Source organism: Selaginella moellendorffii, unplaced genomic scaffold (assembly GCF_000143415.4).
Source record: "Selaginella moellendorffii unplaced genomic scaffold, v1.0 SELMOscaffold_2, whole genome shotgun sequence".
NCBI lineage: Eukaryota > Viridiplantae > Streptophyta > Lycopodiopsida > Selaginellales > Selaginellaceae > Selaginella > Selaginella moellendorffii.
In genome coordinates this window covers 76,738-98,832 of record NW_003314263.1, presented here as the reverse complement: position 1 = coordinate 98,832, position 22,095 = coordinate 76,738, and the positions used below count along the sequence as shown (strand labels likewise).

Genomic DNA, 22,095 nt, shown 5'->3' with positions numbered 1-22,095 from the left:
GTGTTTTCGACGTGACGGAGCTTGTCTGCCAGCTTTCCTATACGTGGCTCTTGGCAACCAAGAATGAGATGCTGGTGGAGGCGATCAAGAATTTCGTGGGTGAGGTCCGACGATGCAGAGGAGAAAGGACTAGATCTCACACTGCCGCCGCGCCTCGCACCTGTGTTGCCCATGACGAATGTTGGACAGTCTTTGATCCTCAGTTTCAACTCGCCTGCACTGCTCTCCTCGCGTGGCCTCCAGCAGTTAGAAGCATGGCTTCGGTTCCGGATGGCGGCAGTAATGCAAGGGGAGGACGTTTTCGCCCCTAGAGCTATACTTTCATCCAAATGCTCGTTAAAGTACGTACCCTTTCCTCACACTTCTCGCATTGTTTTTACGAACCATGGATGTTGAACAGCAGGTCAAGGCCGCGGAGAGCGAGAGCCTAGAAGCTTACAGCGCCACGGTGACGGATATCTGGACGGGGAGTCTCTTTGATCTCGTTGCCAAAGTCGATCTCCACTCATCCATTCTGGAGCTCGATCTCGAGATCCGAAAGATGGCCCGTGTCTTCCAGTTTTGGCTCCGCTGCCGTGGCGGCCAGTTCAGGCACCGGCTTATGGTGGAACAGATCAACGAGGCCTACAGCAGGAACGGATGGCCGCCATGCAAGAACTTGTCGCTTGTGCAAGAGATGCGGTCGACCTTGAGGAGCCAGCACCTCTCTCACGAGCAAGTTCTGGCTCGCTCGATATGACATCTGGCTGCGGAGCGTTCCCGAGGGCATTCGGAGCTTGAAATGCGACAGGAGCTTCGTCAACTTCGTGGCCGCAGTGAGCATGGAAGACCCTGGCGAGTCGAGCTGCTGTAGCTGGGAGCTCTTGGAGGAAGTACGCTACTGTGCAACCGCTGCAGGCTACCACGTTTTGAAGCCGCTGCTGGTCCAGGCCGGTGACGAGGATGGCGGCGTCAACAAACTGGTTGTCTATCTCGTGGAGGTGGGACTTTCTTTCTTAGCAAGTTGAAGCTATCGGGTACGTGTGCATGAGTTGTGCAGGAATTACGGTACTGGAAGCGATTTGAGTTTGAGGGCATTTTCCGGACTTAGGCGACGCTGGCTTCGACAGTGTGGTGCGGGACTACTCCAAGGCTGATTTTCCAGGGGTTAAACTTCCAGGTAGCTAGCCATGGCCTTTTTTCATCTTCTTCTCTCCTCTCTAACCGTATACAATGCACAGATGCGACGAGAAGTGGCGTGGAGCGTCGACTGGCAAAACCAAGTATAACACTGTGCAGAGATGTGGCAGGCCAGGTACTTCGAATAATTTCGACTTGGCAGAGGTGCCATGATCAAACCAGAGTTTCGGGGGATTCCAAGGCTCTGGAAAGCTTGTTGTACTGCCTATACCTTGCAAGAGGCGACTCGCAAGCGGAGGCTACCGAGCAAGACTTCGAAGTGTGTTTGCGCGCAGCGAGCGACGATCGGAACAAAGTGGCTGCCCTTGTGACGGGGGAGTGTGAAGTCGGACCTCTAGTCCGCAGGCTCTCGGAGGTAAGATTTTTTGTCTGAGACGTTATACTCAATCCTCATTGATGCTTGTTGGATAGGACTTGAGGGAGGGGAGCAACACACGAGATCAACTAAGTTACGTTCTTTGTTGTTTGTGTTTTTGCGCCTAATGACTCCTCTATGCGTAGGAGTTCAAAGAGGAAGCGAGCCTGAAATCGATCAGGATGGAATTTAACTCTGGAAGCTATACAACAAGAACAAAAAAGAAGCGCGCATTTTTCTATTAGAGTTTAGTGTGTTTCTGTGTCGACGGCATCACGACTTTCCCAGTATGGTACGCTCTCTGTTTTTTATTGCTTTTTCAAAAACGATTGTCTCAGGCAGCTAGATACGCTCGTTTTATTTGGTGCTCTAATCTTCTTTTCTTTTGCAGGCTGTAAAAACAATTGTATACTTTTGGACAGATTAGGATAAAACAAGTTCTATCAAAGTCTGTGCCATTGTCCAAAAGGTTTGTCTTTCACGACGACTTGCAATATCCCAGCGCAATGCTATTGCTGCTGGCTTTGATACTGATGATTCCAGGTGCTTCCACAGCGAAGCGAAAGATTAACGGTGGCTCTGCGATCTCTTGCCGTCCTTCAAGCATTTGTATCACTGCATCCATGGTAGGCCTGTCCGCTGGATTTTCCTGTATACACCAGAAAGCCACCTTTACCATCCTTTCAGCTCCTTGGTTGTCCACTCCATCTCGGATTTTTGGATCCACCACACTGAGTAGCCGTCCTTGTTTCACCTCATTTACAGCCCAGGCAGGAAAGAAGAAGCTCAGCTCCGAGTCGATCTTTGCCGGATCCAAGTTCTTCCTCCCGCCAATCAGCTCTAGTAGAACCATTCCATAGCTGTAGACGTCGCATTTTTTCGTTGCCGTGTTACTAAGCAGCCATTCTGGAGCTAAGTAGCCCGGTGTTCCTCGGACTCCTGTTATGACTTGGGTAACGTCCCTGCTCATCAGCAACTTCGCCATTCCAAAGTCGCCGACCTTTGCTTCGAAGTTCTCGTCCAAGAGTATGTTTTGCGGTTTTATGTCCAGGTGAATAATCGGTTCTCTTGACTCTTCGTGCAGGTATGCCAGTCCCCGAGCTGTTCCAAGCGCGATGCTGTAGCGACGGTCCCAGTCGAGAGGCGCTTCTTGGTTTCGAAAGATCCACTTGTCCAGTGATCCATTCGGCATGAACTCGTAAACCAGTAAGCGGTGTGATAGCTCGGCGCAGAAACCACAGAGCCTGACTATATTTACGTGACTTATCGTTCCCAGGGACGCGACTTCGGCGATGAACTGCTTCTGGCCTTTGTTCGAGTGGAGCTTCTTGACTGCCAACTTTTTCCCGTCGCGCAGGACTCCCTCATACACCGAGCCGAATCCTCCCGTTCCAAGGTGCTTGGAGAAGGCTTTCGTTGCCACCGTGAGCCTCCTGTACGTGAACCTCTGCGGAGGGCCTTTCAAAGCGCTAATGAGTTTTTCAATCTCTGCATCTTGCTTTCGTCTGAGCTCCGTAAGTAGCAGGAGTGAGCACACGATGACCAGTGTTGCCGCGGTAACGCTGGTGCTGATAACAATTATATTTTTTCTGGAGCTGGAAGAACCAGTGTCTACTTTCACCAGCCGGGAGCGGTCTTGAAACTTGAGGTAAGCCGTATAACTTGCTTGCCCTTGCGTCAAGCTTCCCGACACATCTCTCACGAAGTAGCAGTTTCTCAGGGTACCATCGTAAAAGAGAGCAGAGCAGGAACAATTCGTCCGGCACGTTTCGAGGCAATCCTCGAGCGGAGACGAAACTCTATCGGGGCTCGTGTACTGGTTTGTGAAATAGCGGACTCCAGACAGAGCAACGAAGTCACTCTCGTACCTGGTGTCGCAGGTTGCAAGGCGAGAGGCCCAGTTGGGACTCTCACAGGTGCCGGACTCAGCTACGGTGGTGATGTTCGTGGCCCGGTTATCCATACACTCGCATGGCCCCGTTTGATTGCAAAGTCCATAGCTACCGCAGGAAAGAGGCAGATCACAGGCTCTATGACCGAAGAACTGCGCGAGCAAGAACTCGGTCTCCCAGTTCCCAGTCTCGTGCAACTTGTACGAGATCAAGTTCCCATCAGACTCGAGACGAAGCTGCCGTTTGCTGTTCCCTGACCCGAGACTTACGTTGAGCGGGGCATTGCAAGGACTACTCGTGGTAGCCGCGGAGCTCCGCTCGTAGGCCATGTTGACAGCTCCACCGGTTGTGTATTGGAGCACGGCAACGTAGCCGGGGCAGCGAACTCTTGCCGAGTCGATCGTGGACGGCAGCCCCAAGCTCCAGAGGAAGTAAGGCTGCTGCTCTTGGGAAGGAGGACTGAAAGCCAGGACAATGGCCCGTGCCTCCATGGTTGCAGTGAAGACTCCTTCCGACATGGTGGACGAGTTTAAGTTGCTTGCAAATCTCTGTCCGGTTACTAGCCGCTGGCCCGGAAGCAAGACATCGGTTGGATGATCGAAGGACTCCCAGACTGCTCCTCCGGACGAGTTATACAGCACCATGTTGCCAGTTTCATCGAGGCCAATGCTCGCGATGGTTTGATCGTCCGAGGGAGACCAGGCCGTGGTTAGATCGCCATTGAGGAGCTTGAGCTGGCCAGCGGTTTTTGTGAGACGGGACTCGTTGCTGACAGCTTTACTTCGATTCGCTGTCCAGATTGGAGCTCCCGCGGTGGCGTTCGTCGCTCCCATCACCAGCGAGAGGTAATAGTTCCCTGTTCCATTGAAGTTGAGGAAAGCTAACCCAAAGGTGCCGTTGTCGCTCAGGAGGAACTCTTGCTCGCCGCTGCTGCCGTTAAGATCTCTTGGAGCACTCACCAGGATGTAACTTCCGGAGCTTCCAAAACCGGGGAGCTCACGGCCTTGGATGGTGGCTGTCCAGTTCTCCGGAATGGTGTAGACTCGCCCCGAGGCGACGCTCGCGAGGCTCACAAGCAGCACGGCTAGAACTCCCACCGTTTTCATCGATCTCGACCTCAAAGGTATGGAAAGAATGGTTCTTCCTCGCATAGAAAGTGATCTTTGGGTTCTTTCTTAGGAAAAGCTGAACATTTCTAAGGCTACCCGTCCATCAATTTGACAAGCTTGGAATTCAATCGCACGAGACCTTTCGTGAGCTTTGTCAAAGACTGGGAACGCGCTATTGTTTACGTATGGCTAATAAAGCTTCGGTTTGTCAGTGGTCGAACAGATCGCAATCCAAAACTTTTGTCAGTGAGGTAACCGTCCGTTCCAAAGGAGGACTTACGTGTGTCGTGCAATTGCGTGTCTTTGACAAAGCTCTCATTCAAAGGTCTCGTGCGAATTCAAAGGTAATGGCAATGATTTGATTTTAGATGATACTTCGCTACCACCATTCTCCAGAAAAATCAAGAGAAGTCTACGCCCATGCAGAATTAAATTCCAAGCTCAATGATAAACAAGGGGGTGTAGCTCAGATGGTAGAGCGATCGCTTTGCATGCGATAGGTAAGGGGATCGATGCCCCTCACCTCCATTGTTTTTGTTTTCTTCTTTTGTTTGGGATGGCGCTCGAGCGCGTCCTCGCCTTCTCTTTTCTCGCGATAATCTCCTTCTCGCATTCTCTATCCAAGAGCTTCGATCTCCCGGACCACTGGAGCGCGAGCAATGACGCTAGTTTGGAGCAGCTGGATGCTGCTAATGGGATCGGCCACTACCGATTGATCCCCGCTCCCTCCTCTCCGGGCGAGAAGCTCGTCAGCGCCAATGGTACGTTTGCCCTCTGCTTCTTCACCTTCCGCGGCACAGAGAAATCCCACCTCTCGATCGTCATCCGCAGCGCTAATTCGCCCAACACCTCCGCCGCCGTCGTGTGGACGGCAAATCGGCGCGATCCCATCCGAGGAGGCGGCGCCCTGCGCTGGAATTCCACCAAGAAATCCCTGGATCTCAGCGATCTCGACGGGAATACCGTCTGGAGCACCGATCCATCCAACGCAACCACGATCGAGCTCCAAGAATCGGGAAATCTTGTGCTCCGTGACGCCGGCGACCGCGAGGTCTGGCAGAGCTTCGACAATCCCAGCGATGTCATCCTCGAGGGGCAGAAGATGTTCACGGGGCAGCGATTAACAAGCAGCAAGAATCGATCGAGCTTGGAGGAGGGGAATTTCGAGGTCGCCATAGAGCCCAATGGAGTAGGGTTCTACCTCGTCAAAGATCCTTCGTCTTCTTCTTCTTCCTCGCTCAAAGAGCCATACTTCCAATGGGCTCTCTGGAACCAAGATAACAATCGCCCAGTGGACTCGCCATGCCAGACGTACGAGACCGTACTTGAATTGCGCCCGGGGGCCATTATTATGTCGTACCAGAGGTCCCGCGCGGCCGTACTCCAGGGCGGGAACTTTTCAAATTTCCCCAGGTGTGGACCGGACCTCTCTACGAACCTCCCGGGCGAGCGAGGAGCCCTAAATTTCATCAAGCTCGACATCACTGGCGATCTGGTCCAGCAGAGCTTCGATGCCGCGGCATCGATCTGGCAGAGCTTCTCGACCCCGGTGAGGAGCCAGGTCGGTGCTTGCTTGCCGATGGCATGTGGATCGAATAGCATCTGTCGGGGTAGCGGCCAATGCGAGTGCTTGATCAAGAACCCTAGCAGCGGCAGCGGCAGCGGCAATCTATCTTGTCCAGCTCCGATCGAAAGGCCGCTGGCGTGCAGCAATCTCGAGGCCAGGAATCACCACTTCTTGAATGTAAGCGGTGCTTCGTACTTCTCCAATCGCTACAGCACCCCCGATAGGGTCTCCAGCTTCCAGGATTGCTCGCGGCTCTGTCTCGCGAATTGCTCCTGCCGCGTATTCTTCTACAACACCGATGGCTCGTGCTTCTTTGTCAACCGCGTCTACGGCAGCCTCACCGCGGATTCGTCCTCCACCGCCTACCTCAAGATCCAGAATTCCGAGTTTGTGGATCCAAACAAACGCCAGAAGACGATGGCGGTGGCTCTGGGAGTGAGTGGAAGCGCTCTCTTTGTGGTGCTGTGCGTGAGCGCTGTGGCATTCTACATGTGGCGGAAGCAATCGAGCAGGATAGCTGGAACGCTGGCCGAGGCTTTGCAGGGATCGATCCATCGATTCACGTACAAGGAGCTCGAGTTGGCGACAGCGAATTTCTCGTCGATGGTCGGTAGCGGCGGATCAGGGACAGTGTTTCAGGGAACCTTTCTCGATGGCACCAAGGTGGCGATCAAGAAGCTGGAGAACACCAGCCAGGGGCAGAAGGAATTCGTGGCGGAGGTGAACAGCATTGGTAGCATCAGCCACATGAACATTATCAAGCTCTGTGGATTCTGTGCCGAACGATCGCATCGTTTGCTCGTCTACGAGTTCATCGCCAATGGGTCTCTGGATCATTGGCTGTTTCACGACGGCGCTGCTAGCCAGGATTCGTCCGCCAACTTTCTGGATTGGAGGACTCGATTTGGCATCGCTCTGGGTGTTGCTCGAGGTCTGTCCTACTTGCACGAGGAATCCAGGCAGCTGATCATGCATCTAGACATCAAGCCGCAAAACATCCTCTTGGACGAGCAATTCGTGGCCAAGATCGCCGACTTTGGGACGTCCAAGCTCATGGCGAGCAGGGAAATCAGCCAGGAGACGACCAACGTACGAGGAACTCCCGGCTACTTGGCTCCAGAGTGGCTGCTCCACTCGGTGGCGACGAAGAAATGCGACGTGTATAGCTATGGAATGGTGCTGCTGGAGATCATCGCTGGGAGGAGGAACTTGATGAGCTCTTGCGAGGACGAAGATCTGGCGTGGTACTTCCCGGCCTTGGCGGTGAAGAAGGCGTCGCAGGGGATGATCCGGGAGATCTATGACAGGAGAATTGCGGGAGAAGTGGAAGAGAAAGAGGGCGAGAGGATCGCTCGCGTCGCGCTGTGGTGCATCCAAGAGAATCCCGCGATGAGGCCGTCGATGGAGAGCGTCGTGAAGATGCTGGAGGGACTGGAAGAAGTTTTGGATCCGCCGCTAGAGTTCCACTTCGCGCTCCAATCGTCCGGGATCATCAGCATCTCCACCATCGCCAATAGCCTCGCCTTTGAAGATGACCTAAATTTGAAAAGCATAGATAGCGGGAAGGTCTAGGCATAACCATGAGCATATGCCAAAGCAAATATTCTTTCTTTCAATTCAGAGCCCTAGTTCTTTCTTCTCGAGCAAGCTTGTGTGCGACGGCAATGGTGTTCCACACGGAGCTGATGATCCGCCTCGCTCGAGCGCCGAAATCTCTCTCTCTAGGCCGCGGCGACACTCCCGACACCGATCCGGATATGACGTGGTTGTCGACGATGATCCAGAAGCCCCAAGCGGATCACGGCTTTCCCTCGGCTGCGATCTCCGCCCTAGCGCCGGCCAGGATCGCAAAGCTCCGCCCAGAATCGCTGGCCAGAGGCCGTGTTCTCCATGGAGTACTCATCGCGGATGCGCTCATGCTCGAGGACAGCGTCCAGGTACTCACTACGCTCAGGGATTCCAGAGGCGACGAAGTGTTGCTGGCGATCAAGCACGCAGTGGCCAGCGACGCCACGGCCGAGCAAGTCCGAGCGAAATATCCGAGAGGAGCTCGAGTGGCCGTCAAGGAGCCGATGCTCCACAAGCACCATGGTTCCTTCATCTCGCTGGACAACCCGGCCAATGTGGAGGTGATCTCCTACCTCAGCGACGAGCAGCTGGAACGATTCGCAGGTATGGCTCCCGCGGCACTGCGAGTAGAGGGCAACAAGCTCTTCCAAGATGGGAGCTTTGAGGCTGCCGCTCAAGCCTACGCCTTGAGCGCTGTGAAATGCGAGCAGGAGGAGGAGCGTGATCGTGTTCTTGCTCTCTCCAACCAGGCCGAGAGCTTTTTCAAGCTGGGACGATATGAGCAGTGCGTGGATGCTGCAAGTGCCGCTCTCGCCGTGGATCCCCGCCACCTCAAGAGCCTCTACAGGAAGGCTTTGGCACTGCTCAATCTCCAGTGCTACGAATGGTCGTGCCGGCTCTTGAGCGACGTTCTTGGAGTGGACGAGGCAGTCGATCAATTACACAAGAGATGCCAAAAGCTCGTGATCCAAAGCCAAGACATCAACAGCATCATGGCAGATATCCATGGTTTTTATCGGGCCTGGAGCGAAGGAGAGCAAGCCCCACTTTTCCCAGAGGTTGCTGACAACGTTTGCCAAGTGGAAGTGAAGAAATGCGAGGACCAGAGCAAGCAACGAGGCCGGGGGCTCTTTGCGACGACCAACATCAAGAAAGGCGAGCTTGTCCTTACCAGCAACTCGGCAGCTTTCGAGCGAGGTGGCAACATCTCGGTATGCAACAGGAATGCCGCAATCCGATTCCTTGACATGGCCATGAAGTCACCACGAGCATACAAGCAGATCCACAGCCTTGCTAGCATGGCCGCAGGGAACGAGCGTGAAGTTCCAGCAATGGAGCTCTTCCAGGCAGACTGGGCCACGCCGGAGAACTGGTCGAGCGTCAGCACCGACAGCAGCAGGGAAGCTCTCGAAGGCATTTCGGTGGAGAGGATCTTCGAGACTGTGAGGGTAGCTTCCTTCAATCCGACAGGTCCAGGTCCTGACGAGAACACGCAGCGCCTGCTCTACGTTGGTACCTGGCTCATCCCCAGCTTCATCAACCATTGCTGTGTTGGGAACGTTTGCCAGAGGTTGTTTGGCACCACGGTTTGCTACTTTGCCACGTGGCGCCACACCCATGAACAAACCTCCGCTTCTATGTCGAGACACGTGTAATCCTCCAAAGACATAACCAACCTTTCTAACAAAGTATAAAGAAGAGCTTACGTGAATCATTGTGTAAGTATCGTACCCCAAAGAGCGAGAAAACATGAGAAACATGGCGCTCATTGTTCTAGCTCCAGTTCTACTCTTGCTCATGAGCTCGATTCTCCTCTGCCCCCCGGCGAATCACCAGTTTGGTGGAATCTTCAGGTTTCGGCTTGGTTTTGCGCAGCTTGCCGTGGAGCGTGTCCAAGACCTCATGGATCGCCTCGAGGCCTTCGTGGGGAGGAGGTTTAGAGGCAATTTTGGTTACTTTGCAGGAAGGAGCGTGGGATTCGTGGTGCAGTACGCAAACAATGCCTACGTCCGTGTGAGAGTGTGGCTCTACAACCGAGCTTACACTGAGAACGCAGACATTTGCTCCGTGGCGCCAGGTCGCGCGAGCCTCCCAGGGGGCGACCTCCTAGACAGCGTTGGGCGGATGATTGCAACCATCCGAGCGGAGCTGCTAGACGTGGCTCGCACGCCAAGCTGGTTCGGCCGAGTCAACATAGTGCTCGGCTACTTTGGGATTGAGTATGAGTTCCAGGAAACCCCATTCGGCAGCGATCCTGGCAATAGGCCTGAAGGAGGTGGTGGATCAAGCGGTGAACTACTTGGGTTTGACCGCACTGACTTCCTTGTACACCCAGTCAGCACGGTCGTTGGCTTGGGCGTTGACCCTGACGCCGGGAATTGCTGGGTCTTTGCTACGTCTCTAGTTGGCGAGGGATCGACGCTGCCCGAGGGGAACAGCTTGGTCTCACCGAGCATGGAGTTTAGGCTGTCTATGGAGGCCGGGTGTGATCTGGTGGTAAGACGTAGCCGAGATTGTCCGGAGGATTGTTCGCGGGAGGGATCAAGCGTGTGTCTTGTCTCTCTGGAAGAATGGGGTGCTCTTGGTCTCTGGATCGCGGGTGGTCATCTTGAAGACGAAAACGAACTATGGGTCCAAGCATTCATATGGTCTGGCAATGGAGAACGATGGTCATGCCAGGCTTTATATGACAAACTTGGCAAAACAGATTTGGTCAACCGAGCACATATAGAATAGAAGTGCGATGTTTGGAATTTATATGTTGCAAAGTAATACACAGTTTTGCTAACTTAGAAAAGTCCCAGCTCCCGTGACAAGTTGCGAGGGGAAAGAAAAGGGGGCAATCGCTCACAGTCATTTCCACTGCATGAGAAAGGAAAAGTCGTTTAGAGTTGGCTCTTTGAATTTTAACTTTCTTGGGCTATTTTTAACTCTCGATTCTCAAAAGTTCGTCAACAATCACCACAAAAGAACTCGGACTTGGCCGTGAGCAAATGTGAGAAAGCCAGTGCGTCCTTGTTTCAGCGGAATGCCTTGCCACGACCGCACCAGGCGGCTGGGCAGCACCCGCGACGCGAGGACGGCATTCGATGCGATCTACCGGCGCAACGTTTTCTCCTGGAATCTCTTGATCGGCGCCTACTGCAGCATGGCTGGGAGTATCTCTTGTGTGGAGGCAACGACCGTCCTCAACTTCGCTGTCATTGTCCTATGATCTAATATCGAATATCTAGAAACTCATAAACCCTTACCGACAAAGTTGCTTCCTAAATGCCTTTCTTTGTCCTTGTTATATCCTTGTGTGGAACAATCCAGATCAAAACTTCCAGTCAGAATGTTACGCTGGAAAACTTCAGACGACATCACTGGAAGATTCCATCGTTAAACCTTTGAATATTCGAAAATATCGTCTCATGGGATTCTTACTTATATTTCTCAAACATAGCAATTCTATTCTGTGCTCGGTGGAACCCTCTTTCCTCAAGTTCGTCATGTAAAGCCTGACATCCATCATTCTCCATTGCGTAACCATATGAATGCTTACATCTGTAGTTTGTTCTCGCCGACCACCCTCCGCAAGCCAGAGACCGGGAGCACCCCATTCTTCCAGCCAACACGGCGGCATAGTGTGTGAGCCTGCCACATCTCATTCTATGGAGGCAGGAAGGAGTGCAGGATTTGTGATGGAATATGCAAATGAAACCAATTTATGGATCCAAGCATTCGTATGGTTTGGCAATGGAGAACCCAGGCTTTACATGACGGACTGGGTGAAGAGATTTTGCATATATCGAATAAAAGTGCGATATTCAGAAACGAAAAGTTCTTAACTTTAATGTCCGATGTGTGGCACAGACTAGAAGAGGTTAGCGACGCCATTGACCATTACGACCGGTCAAAGTCTTGCGCGACCCATCTATTCAAGTGGCTGTAGTGACTTAACGCCCGGCCAAGGCTGACAAGGTTCCAGGATCCAAAAGATGCTGGGATCCCAAGAAGATCTGGAGCTCAAGGAGGCACTTGCAGCAGCTCGCCAGCTCAGGGTTGCAAAGGTGGTGAGCGCCTTCTTTTACAAGAGCATCCTGGGGCGCCAACAATCTCTACACCTAGAGGTTTGTAATCCACGAACCTCAAGTGCTAGCGATGCAACAAGGCAAGAGGGTGAGAGGCCCTCTTGGTCGAAGGGATTTACATTGAATATATAAAGAAAATGCAAAGCATTCTCATTCTTTACAAACAAAATGCAAACGTTTTTTGTCACGTCACCTGAGAGATTCGAACTCTCGCGGGGAAACCCCATGTACTTAGCAGGCACACGCCTTAACCAGTCGGCCAAAGCGACATTTCTGTGCTTTCTTATAAAAGAGTAATCTAGTTTCTTATGATCCGGATATTCGTTTATACAGTCTTAGATCCTGGATAATTCCCTTTGGTCGTTCCCAAAGAAAGACCTTTCATGAAAATTAATTAATAAGATCATTTTATAATCATAAACATTTAAAAATTATAATCATTTTCTTTTATCTAGATCCACAAACGTATCATAGCTTGTGCGAACTCGCGGACATAGCACACACGTTAACCACGATAATTATCTTTGACCAAAGTTATGATGGTGATTTATGAGCTTCTAGTTTGGGTGATCTTACGCACGAAAACTAGTCTTTATCGACCAACGCCTCCAGAGAAACCCGGGGACATTCTCGAGGGGATATCTCTAGCAGCAAAATTCACACGGATCTCACGACCGTTTAGATTCTGCCACAAAGAAAAGGAATGAGAGAGACCATGCCAAAGGAATTGGAGAGAACAAACCTTTCCATCCATGGCTTGGAGAGCGTCTTGAGCGTCCGCCTCGGAGACGTAAGTGATGAATCCATAGCCTTTGGACTTGCCAGTCTCCCGGTCTTTCACGATTCTAACTGGAGGAGCGCGAGCTGGTTTGGAGCCATCGCAAAAGGAAAACTAGTACCTTCTCTAACTTCGCCGAACGAAGAGAAGGCCTCCTGGACAATTCCCTCGGTCAGTCCCCAAGAAAGGCCTGTGAGACGCAGAGATTAGTTCCCGCAAAAGAAAAAAATCCTGAAAGTTGGATGAGAAACAAATCACCCAAAAAATAAAAGAATCGCTGGAGCAACAATTCTTCTCTCGCATGATCTGATCGAGTTCTTTCCTTCCAATCCTAGAAACTTCAGCGATTCGACAATCGAGGACTTGGAATCATGAAATAGAAGAGAAATTGAGCATAGAAAACCACTCCTTTGGAGAAATGTGGTCATTGGATCCCAGGAAATCCATCGAAAAGAAAGAGAATGCCGGTGTCTATGCTGAATAGAGAGCGCGCAATCCATACCTCCAACGAAAATCGTAGAAGAATCGCGCTTTGGGACGCAGAGAGCCGGAATCCTGGCCAGCGCCTTCGCAGCGCCGTGCGCCCTCCCCAAGAACGCCATGGAAGAAATTCCCTCCAAGCCCTAAAACCCCTGCCCACAAAATTTAGGGTTTATGGCGATGGCGATCGCCTCCAGCAGCAGCATTCGCGAGGGCGATGTGGTGATCGTCTACGAGCGCCACGATCGGATGAAGGCTGTGACGGTGCGCAAGGGCGGTGAGCTCCAGAACAGATTCGGCGTGTTCCGGCACGACGATTGGATCGGCAAGCCATTTGGGAGCCGCGTGGTGGACAAGAAGAAGGGCAGCGGCTTTGTCTATCTCCTGGCGCCATCGCCAGTGCTGTGGACGCTGGTTCTCAGCCATAGGACGCAGATCTTGTACCTCGCGGACATTAGCTTCGTTATTTGCGGGCTGGAGCTCCGGCCTGGTTGTGTGGTGCTGGAATCGGGCACTGGGAGTGGATCGCTCACCACTTCTCTTGCCAGGGCCGTCGCTCCCTCTGGTCACGTCCATACTTTCGATTTTCACGAACCTCGAGCTTCTCTCGCAAGGTGAGTTTTTCTCTCTTTTTCTTCCATTCGAGATGGTTTGTTCTTTGCATTCTTTCGTTCCGGTTTAGTCTACAGCGAGTGACAGTCTTTTGCACGATTCTAGCATTGGCTTTCGTTTCTTGATAGCATCATCTTTCTCTTTTCTTTTGCCCTTCCGAAGGAGATGTAGATTTCTTTCCAGACTTACTTCCTGCCTCTCTAGCCTTCTCTTTTGATCTATACTTTGGATTTTCACGAGCCTCGAGCTTCTCTCGCAATTCTCTTCTTTTTTCTACTTCTTTTGGTTCTTCCTGTGTGACAGTCTTTTGCACGATTCTGGCATTGTCTTTCCTTTCTCATATTTCTCTTTCGAAACTTACTGCCATCTTCACAGAGTTGTAGCTTTCTTCCAGGACTTACTTCCTGCCTCTCTAGCCTTCTCTTTTGATCTATACTTTGGATTTTCACGAGCCTCGAGCTTCTCTCGCAATTCTCTTCTTTTTTCTACTTCTTTTGGTTTCTATTCTTCCTGTGTGACAGTCTTTTGCACGATTCTGGCATTGTCTTTCCTTTCTCATATTTCTCTTTCGAAACTTACTGCCATCTTCACAGAGTTGTAGCTTTCTTCCAGGACTTACTTCCTGCGTCTCTAACTTTGTACTTTTTTTTCCCTTTTCTTCCTCTCGATACTAAAGGTGATCACATTTTTTTAACTTTTTCGGTAGGAAGGACTTTGAGAACAATCGCATCAACAACGTGACCGTTGGTGTTCGAGATATCCAGGGGCAGGGGTTTCCGGAAGAGCTTACAGACAAAGCCAACGCAGTTTTCCTCGACTTGCCGCAGCCATGGCTGGCGGTTGAATCGGTGCTAATCTGTCTCCGGCCCAATGCTTCGTGCTGCTCCTTTTCTCCGTGCATCGAACAAGTGCAAAGAACTTGCGAGGCATTCAGGAAGTACAACTTTGTGGGTATAAAGTTTTCGAAGTCCTACGCTTTCTAGACTAACTGTTCCGCTGCAGACATTCGAACGTTCGAGGTCCTGTTGAGATCATACGAGATTCGTAAGGAGTTCCTCACCGACATCTCGGTTAACAACGGCGAAGTTGAGGATGCATCGTTACCTCCACAAAAGAGAAGGCGCTCGGACTCGTCTGAGAAGCCGAGGCCGGACGGTGGTGATGCTCCCAACCCAAGCATTGGCGCGGTCATGGCAAGGCCTTACGCTGAAACCAAGGGACACACTGGCTTTCTCACATTTGCTCGCTGCCAAGTCTGAGGTAAGCTCTCTTGGTTTTTCTTGTTCTTTCTTTGGTGGGGTTCTAGACGATCTTTCAAGAGGAGCTATTTTTCCTAATCGACTTTGGTTGTTTTCTTGCAGTGGAAACGAACGCGAGCGATCCCTCGACTTCTCACACAATTTCCAAAAATCCCAAAAAAAATAACACTTTTTCATGTTATTGCTGCCGCTGCGATCTTGTCGTCGTACAAATGATACAAGGTTGGATTACAAGGTGATACAAATGATATTAGATGAAACAAGATTTTGGACCATGCTGTGAGAAGAGAGATTTATAAATTTTTCATCAAAATGTCGCTTTGGCCGAGTGGTTAAGGCGTGTGCCTGCTAAGTACATGGGGTTTCCCCGCGAGAGTTCGAATCTCTCAGGCGACGTCTTTCTATTTTATAGCTTTGGAGCTCTATCTTAACTTATCACTTTGCTTTTTCTCTCACGGACAAACTTGAAGTAGTAGTAGAAAAACATCACTCAGAGACCTCGACCCTGAGCAACGAGTTCCATACCTCTCTCGCAGATGGCCTTGGCGTCTTCCTCCTTGCCAATCCCCCAGTCGTGCATACTTCTCCATCGCCTTCTGGTGAGTCTCGTTTGAACGAAAAGTTATGCATTGCATTGCATCGGTTGCAAATGTTAAAACAGGGAGCGCTGGTTGTTTATGTTGCCAGAGGTGGGTTTTTTTGTCACACACACTGAAAATGCCGGAAAATCAAGTCCCTGGTAAAAAACGTTGGTTTCTATGCGGTCCTTTCGAGCTAGTCAACTAACGCTGACTAGCACTGGTCAAATTTGAGCCAACGGAAACTTATTCGGTGAGAATGTTCAACAACGGTCAACTACACAGGCTGAAGTTTTCTAAAAGTTCTAGTTGAGATCATACAACGAGTTCCCACCGACATCTCGGCCAAGGACGGTGAAACTGAGTTCCATCCCGCTTACTAACATTTTGAACTTTGTTTTTCGACACTGAAAGGTTTCATCCCGGGAACTTTCATCTCGCAAAACTTCCAAACGCTTTTTAGTTTCAAGATCGAGACAGAGTTGAGACAATCAAAACAGGATTCGCCAAAACACAAGCATAAAAGAACAAAGAGAAGAAGTAGAAGAACAAAGAACTGAAGGAGAAGAAGAAACAAAACAACTCCAAAAAAACCAAGTGTCAGTGACCAAGATGAGCAATGAGTTCCACACCTCTCTCGTTGATGGCCTTGGCAATGCAAGCCAAAACTTCACCTCCCACTCCATCTCCATCACCCTCCTCACTGCTTCCTTGTCCCCTGCGAAGTCCGTCAACCTTTCAAGGATAATCACATTGATCTAGAATCAAAGTGGGAAGAATTCCCAGCGATTTTAGATTTCGTTTAATAAAATATAAATTTATCTTTTGATTTAACATTCTACTATGTGAGAGCTTTAGAGTTGAAGGTTAAACAAAGCAGCAATGCAAGGTTGAAAGCCAGTTCTATATTCATTAACACATATATACTTTTACTACTTTAACACTATACATTCGCTTTGGCTGCAAACTTTGTCCAGCCAACATGAATCCCTTCGGCCAAAAGTGCCTCCAACTCCACGGGATGCTGCTGCTGCTCGCCTCTGTTCTTGCCTCCTTGTTGCATCACCTGGAAGCACTTAAGATACATGGCCTTGTCCACAAACTTGGGAGGAGCCCGGGGATTGCAAGCCTCGTCCCCACCCCGGGGCGCATAGAGATTGTTTGCGCCCCAAGGAACTATGGAGGTAAGCAAGTAGAGCACCAAAAGCCTCCCCACGCGTCCATTCCCATCCCTAAACGGATGAATGCACTCAAACTTGTAAAAGAAGCTGGCGCCAATGCTCAACAGCTTTGCAACCCTGAGCTTGGGATCTGCCGCAAATGCCTCCTCGAGGGATTTGTTGGTGGCTGACAGGAGCTGCTCCAAAGCCGCCGGGATCTTCTTGGGATCCATGTAGACATGCTTCCGCCTCTCTGTTGTCAATGTCCATGCCTCGGCCCTCCTAAACTCGCCCGCATCAACCTCGTCCTTGGTGTTCTCCCCGAGCATCTTGTGGATCCGGAGAATCTTCCCGGAATCTAGGCGTGGAACCTTGTCGGCCTTGGCCTGGGCGTTGACCCAGCACAGGCACCTGTACAGGTTGAGCGTTGACACGAGCTTTGGCTTCCTGTCGCCGCCAAAGCCATCGAGCGCAAAAGACTTTGACTGGTTGTACTGGTCAATGGCATCGCTGACCTCTTCCAGTGTGTCGAGCCCTTCGCCCTCGATGTTTGCCACTTGGAACACGAATTCTTTCACCATTGCTGTGCCCTGCTTGAGTGCGCCGCTCTTCTTTTTGTCGGGCAGGGATTCGTACCTCGCAACGCACTTCTCGATGCTCTTGATCGTCGCCATTATACCTGAAGCCCTAGTCTCGAACCTTTTCTATTCATAGGGGAGCCAACGGTGGGGATTCCAGCTTGAAGGAGCGTTCCAACGGTGGCGATTACATCATCATATCGACGGCCAGCGATCAATGCGCGCCAAGGATATATGTTTGGGGAGAAAGTAGGGTTCTTTATCCTCAGGGATGGGAAAGAAGAAATCGGGTGACCCAGCACCAGCGCCAACATCGGCAGATCCGGCTGTGTAGGAGCTATGCAAGAGATTGCTGAAAGCAAGCAAGAAGAAATTGGCAGCTGTGGATATTTCGGCCATGGCAAAGCATCCCAGCGATTTCCTCCTGTTCACCCTGGCGGATCGCCGAGGTCTGTGTCCTCGGTGCATTTTGCGAGGAGATTCCCAAGGTTTGGCATCGTCGCTTGGCTTGCGAGACCTTTCTTTTTCCATCAGCGTGCTTTTCTCTTTCCTCCGGAAGCGACAGGGAATTTTTCTTTCCTATGTGTCGGTTTTCTTGGAAGATCGCTTTGCTTTCCCTTGTGTGATTGTGTTCTTCGTTTGTTAGCCGTTTGTAAGCCGCTTTTGACGCTTCTTTTCGCCCAGTTTTGCAAGCTTCACGAGACGGTGGATTGGCGATAGCAGTAGCGCGTCTCGCTGTCCTTGTAAGCTCGTCCCGGAAATCTGGAGGCAAAGGTAAGTCTCACAATCGAGAGTGTTTGGATGGCATGCTATTTCTTTGCTCGGGCATCCTTTAGTATTTGTCCGTGTTTGTGGAAGATCACTGTGCTTTTCGTTGTGTGATTTTTGTTTTTTGTTTGTGTTCTTGGCTTCGTTTGCTAGTCGTGAGGCTTTTAACACTTCTTTTTGCCATACTGTCCCAGTTTCTTCACGAGACACAACCACAAAGTCCACAAGCTTTGCAACCTTGTACAAGTCGGCACGATCAAACGCACCACCACTGCTACCGTCGAGTCTCGCTGTAAGTAGCGCCTGGTAACATTCTTATGCCTAATGCTTGAAACCAGAAACGAATGGACATCAACTCGGAGACATGTCCAGTGAAGACGAGGATCGTCCCGGACATATGGAGGCGAAGGTATGGTTTCAATCGAGAGTGTGAGTTGCTTGGGTGGCATGCTAGTTTTGATCGAGAGTGTGAGTGAGTGTCTTCGGTGGCATTCTCGTCGCGCACTTTACCCCAGCTATATTTCTTAAACTTGGTCCTGCGAGCCACTTCTCACTAGTGCTGTTTGTTTGTTTCTCTACAGGTCTGAGAGAACGGGATTCTCTGAGTAAACTGCACCGGTATTTTCTACGATATTCATTCAGGTTTTCTTTGCTTTTTCTTGGTCTTGTGTTGGAGGAACGACTAAAAAACGTTGAGTTGCTGCAGGGCTAACCAGTTTTGGACTATTATTCTTACCGGCAGAGGCGGAGCGGGAGCGGGAGCGAGAGAGGCTAGTAGCAGCAATGGATGTCGTTGAGGGATGGGAGGTGGACAAGATCATCACCACTGACGACCTCATTGGTGTCTACGCTACTTTGACTGGTCGAGCGGATGGGCTGCGGCGCAGCGAGGCCAAGACGATGACAACAGGCGGGAGGTGGCATCACTGGAGCGATCGAGCGGTTGCTGCAACAGCTTGAAGAGGCTAGAGAAAGATATCGACGCGATCCCGATCCTCTGGGAGAAGCAGCCGTGGCTACGTACCTGTGGAGTGTCGCAGAGTTCTTCTTCAAGTTCGAGAAGGTGCACCCATTTTCTGATGGCAACGGGAGGATTGGACGTGTCCTACTTGCTTGGCTGCTGCGGGATTTCACTGCTGGTAAGCATTTTGTCTTTCGATCGGCGGGAGGAGGTATTCTATCTAGGGCTGCATATATAGCTCTGTTCGAGAGTGATGGAGGCAACAAGATGTTCACGGCTATTGTGAACAGCTTGCTGGTGAGTTAGATCATATGTTGGAGAGTTTCTTGTAGATAAGATATTTCGTCTCTTTCCTTGAATGTCGCTCGCAGCAGCGGTCTCCACTGTCGTCAAGCAGTACTTTAGCGCTTGCATGGTTCGTGGCTAGGTACCAGGGAGGGCGGCGGCGACGCCTGTGAAATCGCCAGTGCGAGTTCTTGTTTCCTGATGGACGAAGGCCAGATCGATCGAGGTACCCAAAGTTTCTAGTTCTGTGGACGCTTTGTCCTTGATAGATGATACTATGTTTGTGCTTGCGAAGAACTTCCAAAGGTTTTCCAGTGAAAGTGGACTAAAGGACCATTTTCGAAGGTTTTGTTCTTGACTGGAAGTTTTTATCTGACCAACGATTCTTGACCAGAGTAGGAAGATGCAACTGGCATGAGACTTTTTGATGCTGGCTCTTGTTCGTGACCAGTAGCTTGCGTGAGTTTGTTTATGTTTTGAAACTTTTGGATTTGCCTTTCTTCCTACCGGTGATACTTTGTTTGGAAAAATGGCGATTCAAAGTTTTTAAAGCTTTCAATCGTTGGCTGGAGACTGAGAGCTTTGGATGAGTCAAAGTTCTTGCGACTGAATGTCCGTGGACCAAGAAAAATTGTTCTGTTGTTCCAAGCACTCGAGTCAGCGAAACTAATTCAGTGACATGACATGAATGGTCAACAATGGTCAACTACACGCTGAAGTTTTCTAAAAGTTCTACGTTGATTGTTGAGATCATACAATCGTACATCTCGGCCAAGGATAGGGAAACTGAGGTACGAGACCAGACGGTGGTGATATTCCCTGTGATTTCCAAGCATTTGCACACTGAAAGCAAGGGACACACTGGTTTTCTCACACTTGCTCGCCATCAAATTTGAGATTCACATTTGTTCCAACAGGATCAACACGACCAGTGTTAAATGTACCCCAAGGGTTTTGATCCTTCAAAGAGCTAATCGATGTTTGTATTCCCATACACGTCCGTTATGCGGTCCGGCCAAGAAATCCCCAGCGTTGTTTCATGTATACATTGTCCCCGGCTTATTATCATTTTGGACTTTCTTTTATGACACTCATCTCGCAAACCTTCCAAACGCTTTTTATTTTCAAGACTGAAAGACCGAGACAGAGTTGAGACAGTCAAAAAAGGATTCGCCAAAACACAAGCATAAAAGAAGAAGGAGAAGAAGTAGAAGAACAAAGAGATGAACAAGTATGAAGGAGAAGAAGAAACAAAACAACTCCCAAGAAAACCAAGCGTCAGTGACCAAGATCAGCAATGAGTTCCATACCTCTCTTGTTGATGGCCTTGGCAATGCAAGCCTCCTCCTGTTTCCCAAACTTCACCTCCCACTCCGTCTCCATCACCCTCCTCGCTGCTTCCTTGTCCCGTGCGTAGTCCGTCAACCTTTCAAGGATAATCACATTGATATCGTTGCCAGCCGTGAACTTGTGCACCGCCTCCATGATCACCTCTACTGCCGGAACAATCCCCTCCGGCAAGCTCCAAGGATGAGAGGCAGTGCGTGAGAGCGATCCACTGGTCGCTCTACGGGTTGTACTACCAGGAGGTGCAGGCTGGAAACGTGGTGGTGCTGGTCGCCAACATACTCTCCAGCTTCGATCCGGGCCGGATTGATTCCTCCCTTGAACCGGAACTCGAAGTTGACCTGTAGCAGCCCGTCACCCTTGCGAGATCCTTTTGTCCAGCCGCTGCTCCAGCTCGCACTTCTTGCAAGTGCAGTCGAAGTCCAACCTCGTGGGTAGGCTGTTGGTGGCCTCCTTGCTTGCCTCCATCGTTCCCTGGGGCGCAATCTCTGCGCAAGGCTCTTAACCTTGTGGTCGTGGGTTCGAGCCCCACGGCCCTTCAGAATTGACCGTTTGACTAGGTCTTTGATCAAAGGATATGCTGCGCTGATTCTTTACCCTATCCCACATGCCGGGGCGTGCAGTGAAGGCACAAGAGCAGTATATAAGCTAGGGCCTGGATAAGTGATCCATACTTACCTGGACGGGGTGTATTGGTGATCATGAAGTCAATGGCCTAGGTTCGGCCTTCCCATTGCACTTCGGCTTGGCCGGCCTACCATCTTCCCAAAGTGGAGGAGTGGACGTCGTAATTTGTGGAAGTTGAGGGCTCGCGTACGCGCGGCCCTCTCCAAATTCTCAAGCTCTAAGATGGACAATTCTTTGATCGCGGCCTTTCCAATTTCTATCTTTAAAGAGGGCTTTCTCTTTTGGTAACTTCTTCTCTACAAGGTAAAGTACTTTCGTGATACGGCTTCTCTCGTTGGGAGTAAAAATTTCGAAAATACGCCTTATCTTGCGAGCTAAGGGATGAAAGCCACAGAGCAAGATCAGTGCACTGCTCTTCAGGTCCTTTCTCATGGCCCGTCGTCGGCTCTCTCTTCTCTCTCGCTCGGCGCTTACCGTCACCGCTCCCTGGCCGAGATGGCTCGAAAGAATAGCTCTCCGGCCTCACCTTGTCCCGGAGATGGCGAGGCAAGTCCTCAAGGAGCACGACGCAGAGTTTGCGAGAAGGCCCCACTACTCCTTCGTGCCTCGCCTCCTCAGCCACAACTTCCAGGACCTCATCTTTGCGCCGCGAGCGATGGCGAGTGAGCGCCGCGGAGCTCTTCACGGCCTCCAAAGTCAGCCACTTGGAGCTGGGAGCGTTTGGATCGATCGTCGAGTTGATCTCAGCTCCATGCTGCACGAGTACTTCACGAACCGTGTTGTTCGGGAGGGTACCGACGAGCCGCTCACTCCCGAGGCCGAGGACTAGAAGGAGTCGGATCGTAGCGAAAGAATCCAGATGGCTGTTTGCGGATGATTACATCCCTGCGCTGCGGTGGCTGGACACGCTCAGGACGC

General features: G+C 50.9%; 5 protein-coding genes and 4 non-coding genes across 9 annotated transcripts; 6 read left to right on the top strand and 3 right to left on the bottom strand.

Annotated features, from left to right (window-relative positions):
• Positions 1-1,992: 1,992 nt before the first annotated feature.
• LOC9661754 (G-type lectin S-receptor-like serine/threonine-protein kinase SD2-5) lies at positions 1,993-4,713 on the bottom strand. The gene has a single exon (XM_024659743.1). The coding sequence runs from the start codon at positions 4,575-4,577 to the stop codon at positions 2,013-2,015; it is 2,565 nt and encodes an 854-aa protein (XP_024515511.1). The 5' UTR covers positions 4,578-4,713; the 3' UTR covers positions 1,993-2,012.
• Positions 4,714-4,990: 277 nt separating this feature from the next.
• TRNAA-UGC lies at positions 4,991-5,063 on the top strand. The gene has a single exon. It is a non-coding gene; the product is annotated as a tRNA-Ala (tRNA).
• LOC9647131 (G-type lectin S-receptor-like serine/threonine-protein kinase SD2-5) lies at positions 4,995-7,722 on the top strand. Its single transcript, XM_024659733.1, has one exon. It carries the CDS (start codon positions 5,092-5,094, stop codon positions 7,672-7,674), a length of 2,583 nt encoding a protein of 860 aa, XP_024515501.1. The 5' UTR covers positions 4,995-5,091; the 3' UTR covers positions 7,675-7,722.
• Positions 7,723-7,766: 44 nt separating this feature from the next.
• On the top strand, positions 7,767-9,326 carry LOC112351289. Its single transcript, XM_024688881.1, has one exon. The coding sequence runs from the start codon at positions 7,767-7,769 to the stop codon at positions 9,324-9,326; it is 1,560 nt and encodes a 519-aa protein (XP_024544649.1).
• Positions 9,327-11,931: 2,605 nt separating this feature from the next.
• TRNAS-GCU lies at positions 11,932-12,013 on the bottom strand. The gene has a single exon. It is a non-coding gene; the product is annotated as a tRNA-Ser (tRNA).
• A 142-nt stretch (positions 12,014-12,155) lies between these two features.
• Positions 12,156-13,159, bottom strand: LOC9661753 (glycine-rich RNA-binding protein 4, mitochondrial). The gene is made up of 4 exons (XM_002962280.2): positions 13,025-13,159; positions 12,644-12,712; positions 12,487-12,593; positions 12,156-12,429 (listed from the first exon to the last, which is right to left on the bottom strand). The coding sequence occupies exons 1-4, from the start codon at positions 13,122-13,124 to the stop codon at positions 12,337-12,339; spliced, it is 369 nt and encodes a 122-aa protein (XP_002962326.2). The 5' UTR covers positions 13,125-13,159; the 3' UTR covers positions 12,156-12,336.
• A 16-nt stretch (positions 13,160-13,175) lies between these two features.
• LOC9647130 (tRNA (adenine(58)-N(1))-methyltransferase catalytic subunit TRMT61A) lies at positions 13,176-15,269 on the top strand. The gene is made up of 4 exons (XM_002962707.2): positions 13,176-13,616; positions 14,321-14,565; positions 14,617-14,874; positions 14,976-15,269. Exons 1-3 carry the CDS (start codon positions 13,177-13,179, stop codon positions 14,871-14,873), a joined length of 942 nt encoding a protein of 313 aa, XP_002962753.2. The 5' UTR covers position 13,176; the 3' UTR covers position 14,874; positions 14,976-15,269.
• On the top strand, positions 15,188-15,269 carry TRNAS-GCU. Its single transcript has one exon. It is a non-coding gene; the product is annotated as a tRNA-Ser (tRNA).
• Positions 15,270-21,220: 5,951 nt separating this feature from the next.
• LOC112342587 lies at positions 21,221-21,380 on the top strand. Its single transcript, XR_002991016.1, has one exon. It is a non-coding gene; the product is annotated as a U1 spliceosomal RNA (small nuclear RNA).
• Positions 21,381-22,095: the final 715 nt, after the last annotated feature.

Bases quoted from the DNA above. Each gene is read 5' to 3' on its own strand.
- LOC9661754 (XM_024659743.1), bottom strand. From the start codon at position 4,577: ATGCGAGGAAGAACCATTCTTTCCATACCTTTGAGGTCGAGATCGATG.
- LOC9647131 (XM_024659733.1), top strand. From the start codon at position 5,092: ATGGCGCTCGAGCGCGTCCTCGCCTTCTCTTTTCTCGCGATAATCTCC.
- LOC112351289 (XM_024688881.1), top strand. From the start codon at position 7,767: ATGGTGTTCCACACGGAGCTGATGATCCGCCTCGCTCGAGCGCCGAAA.
- LOC9661753 (XM_002962280.2), bottom strand. From the start codon at position 13,124: ATGGCGTTCTTGGGGAGGGCGCACGGCGCTGCGAAGGCGCTGGCCAGG. The intron at 12,594-12,643 runs GTACTAGTTTTC...GCGCTCCTCCAG, and splicing joins GTTCGGCGAAGTTAGAGAAG to TTAGAATCGTGAAAGACCGG. The intron at 12,430-12,486 runs GTTTGTTCTCTC...TCTTTGTGGCAG, and splicing joins TCCAAGCCATGGATGGAAAG to AATCTAAACGGTCGTGAGAT.
- LOC9647130 (XM_002962707.2), top strand. From the start codon at position 13,177: ATGGCGATGGCGATCGCCTCCAGCAGCAGCATTCGCGAGGGCGATGTG. The intron at 13,617-14,320 runs GTGAGTTTTTCT...CTTTTTCGGTAG, and splicing joins CCTCGAGCTTCTCTCGCAAG to GAAGGACTTTGAGAACAATC. The intron at 14,566-14,616 runs GTATAAAGTTTT...GTTCCGCTGCAG, and splicing joins CAGGAAGTACAACTTTGTGG to ACATTCGAACGTTCGAGGTC.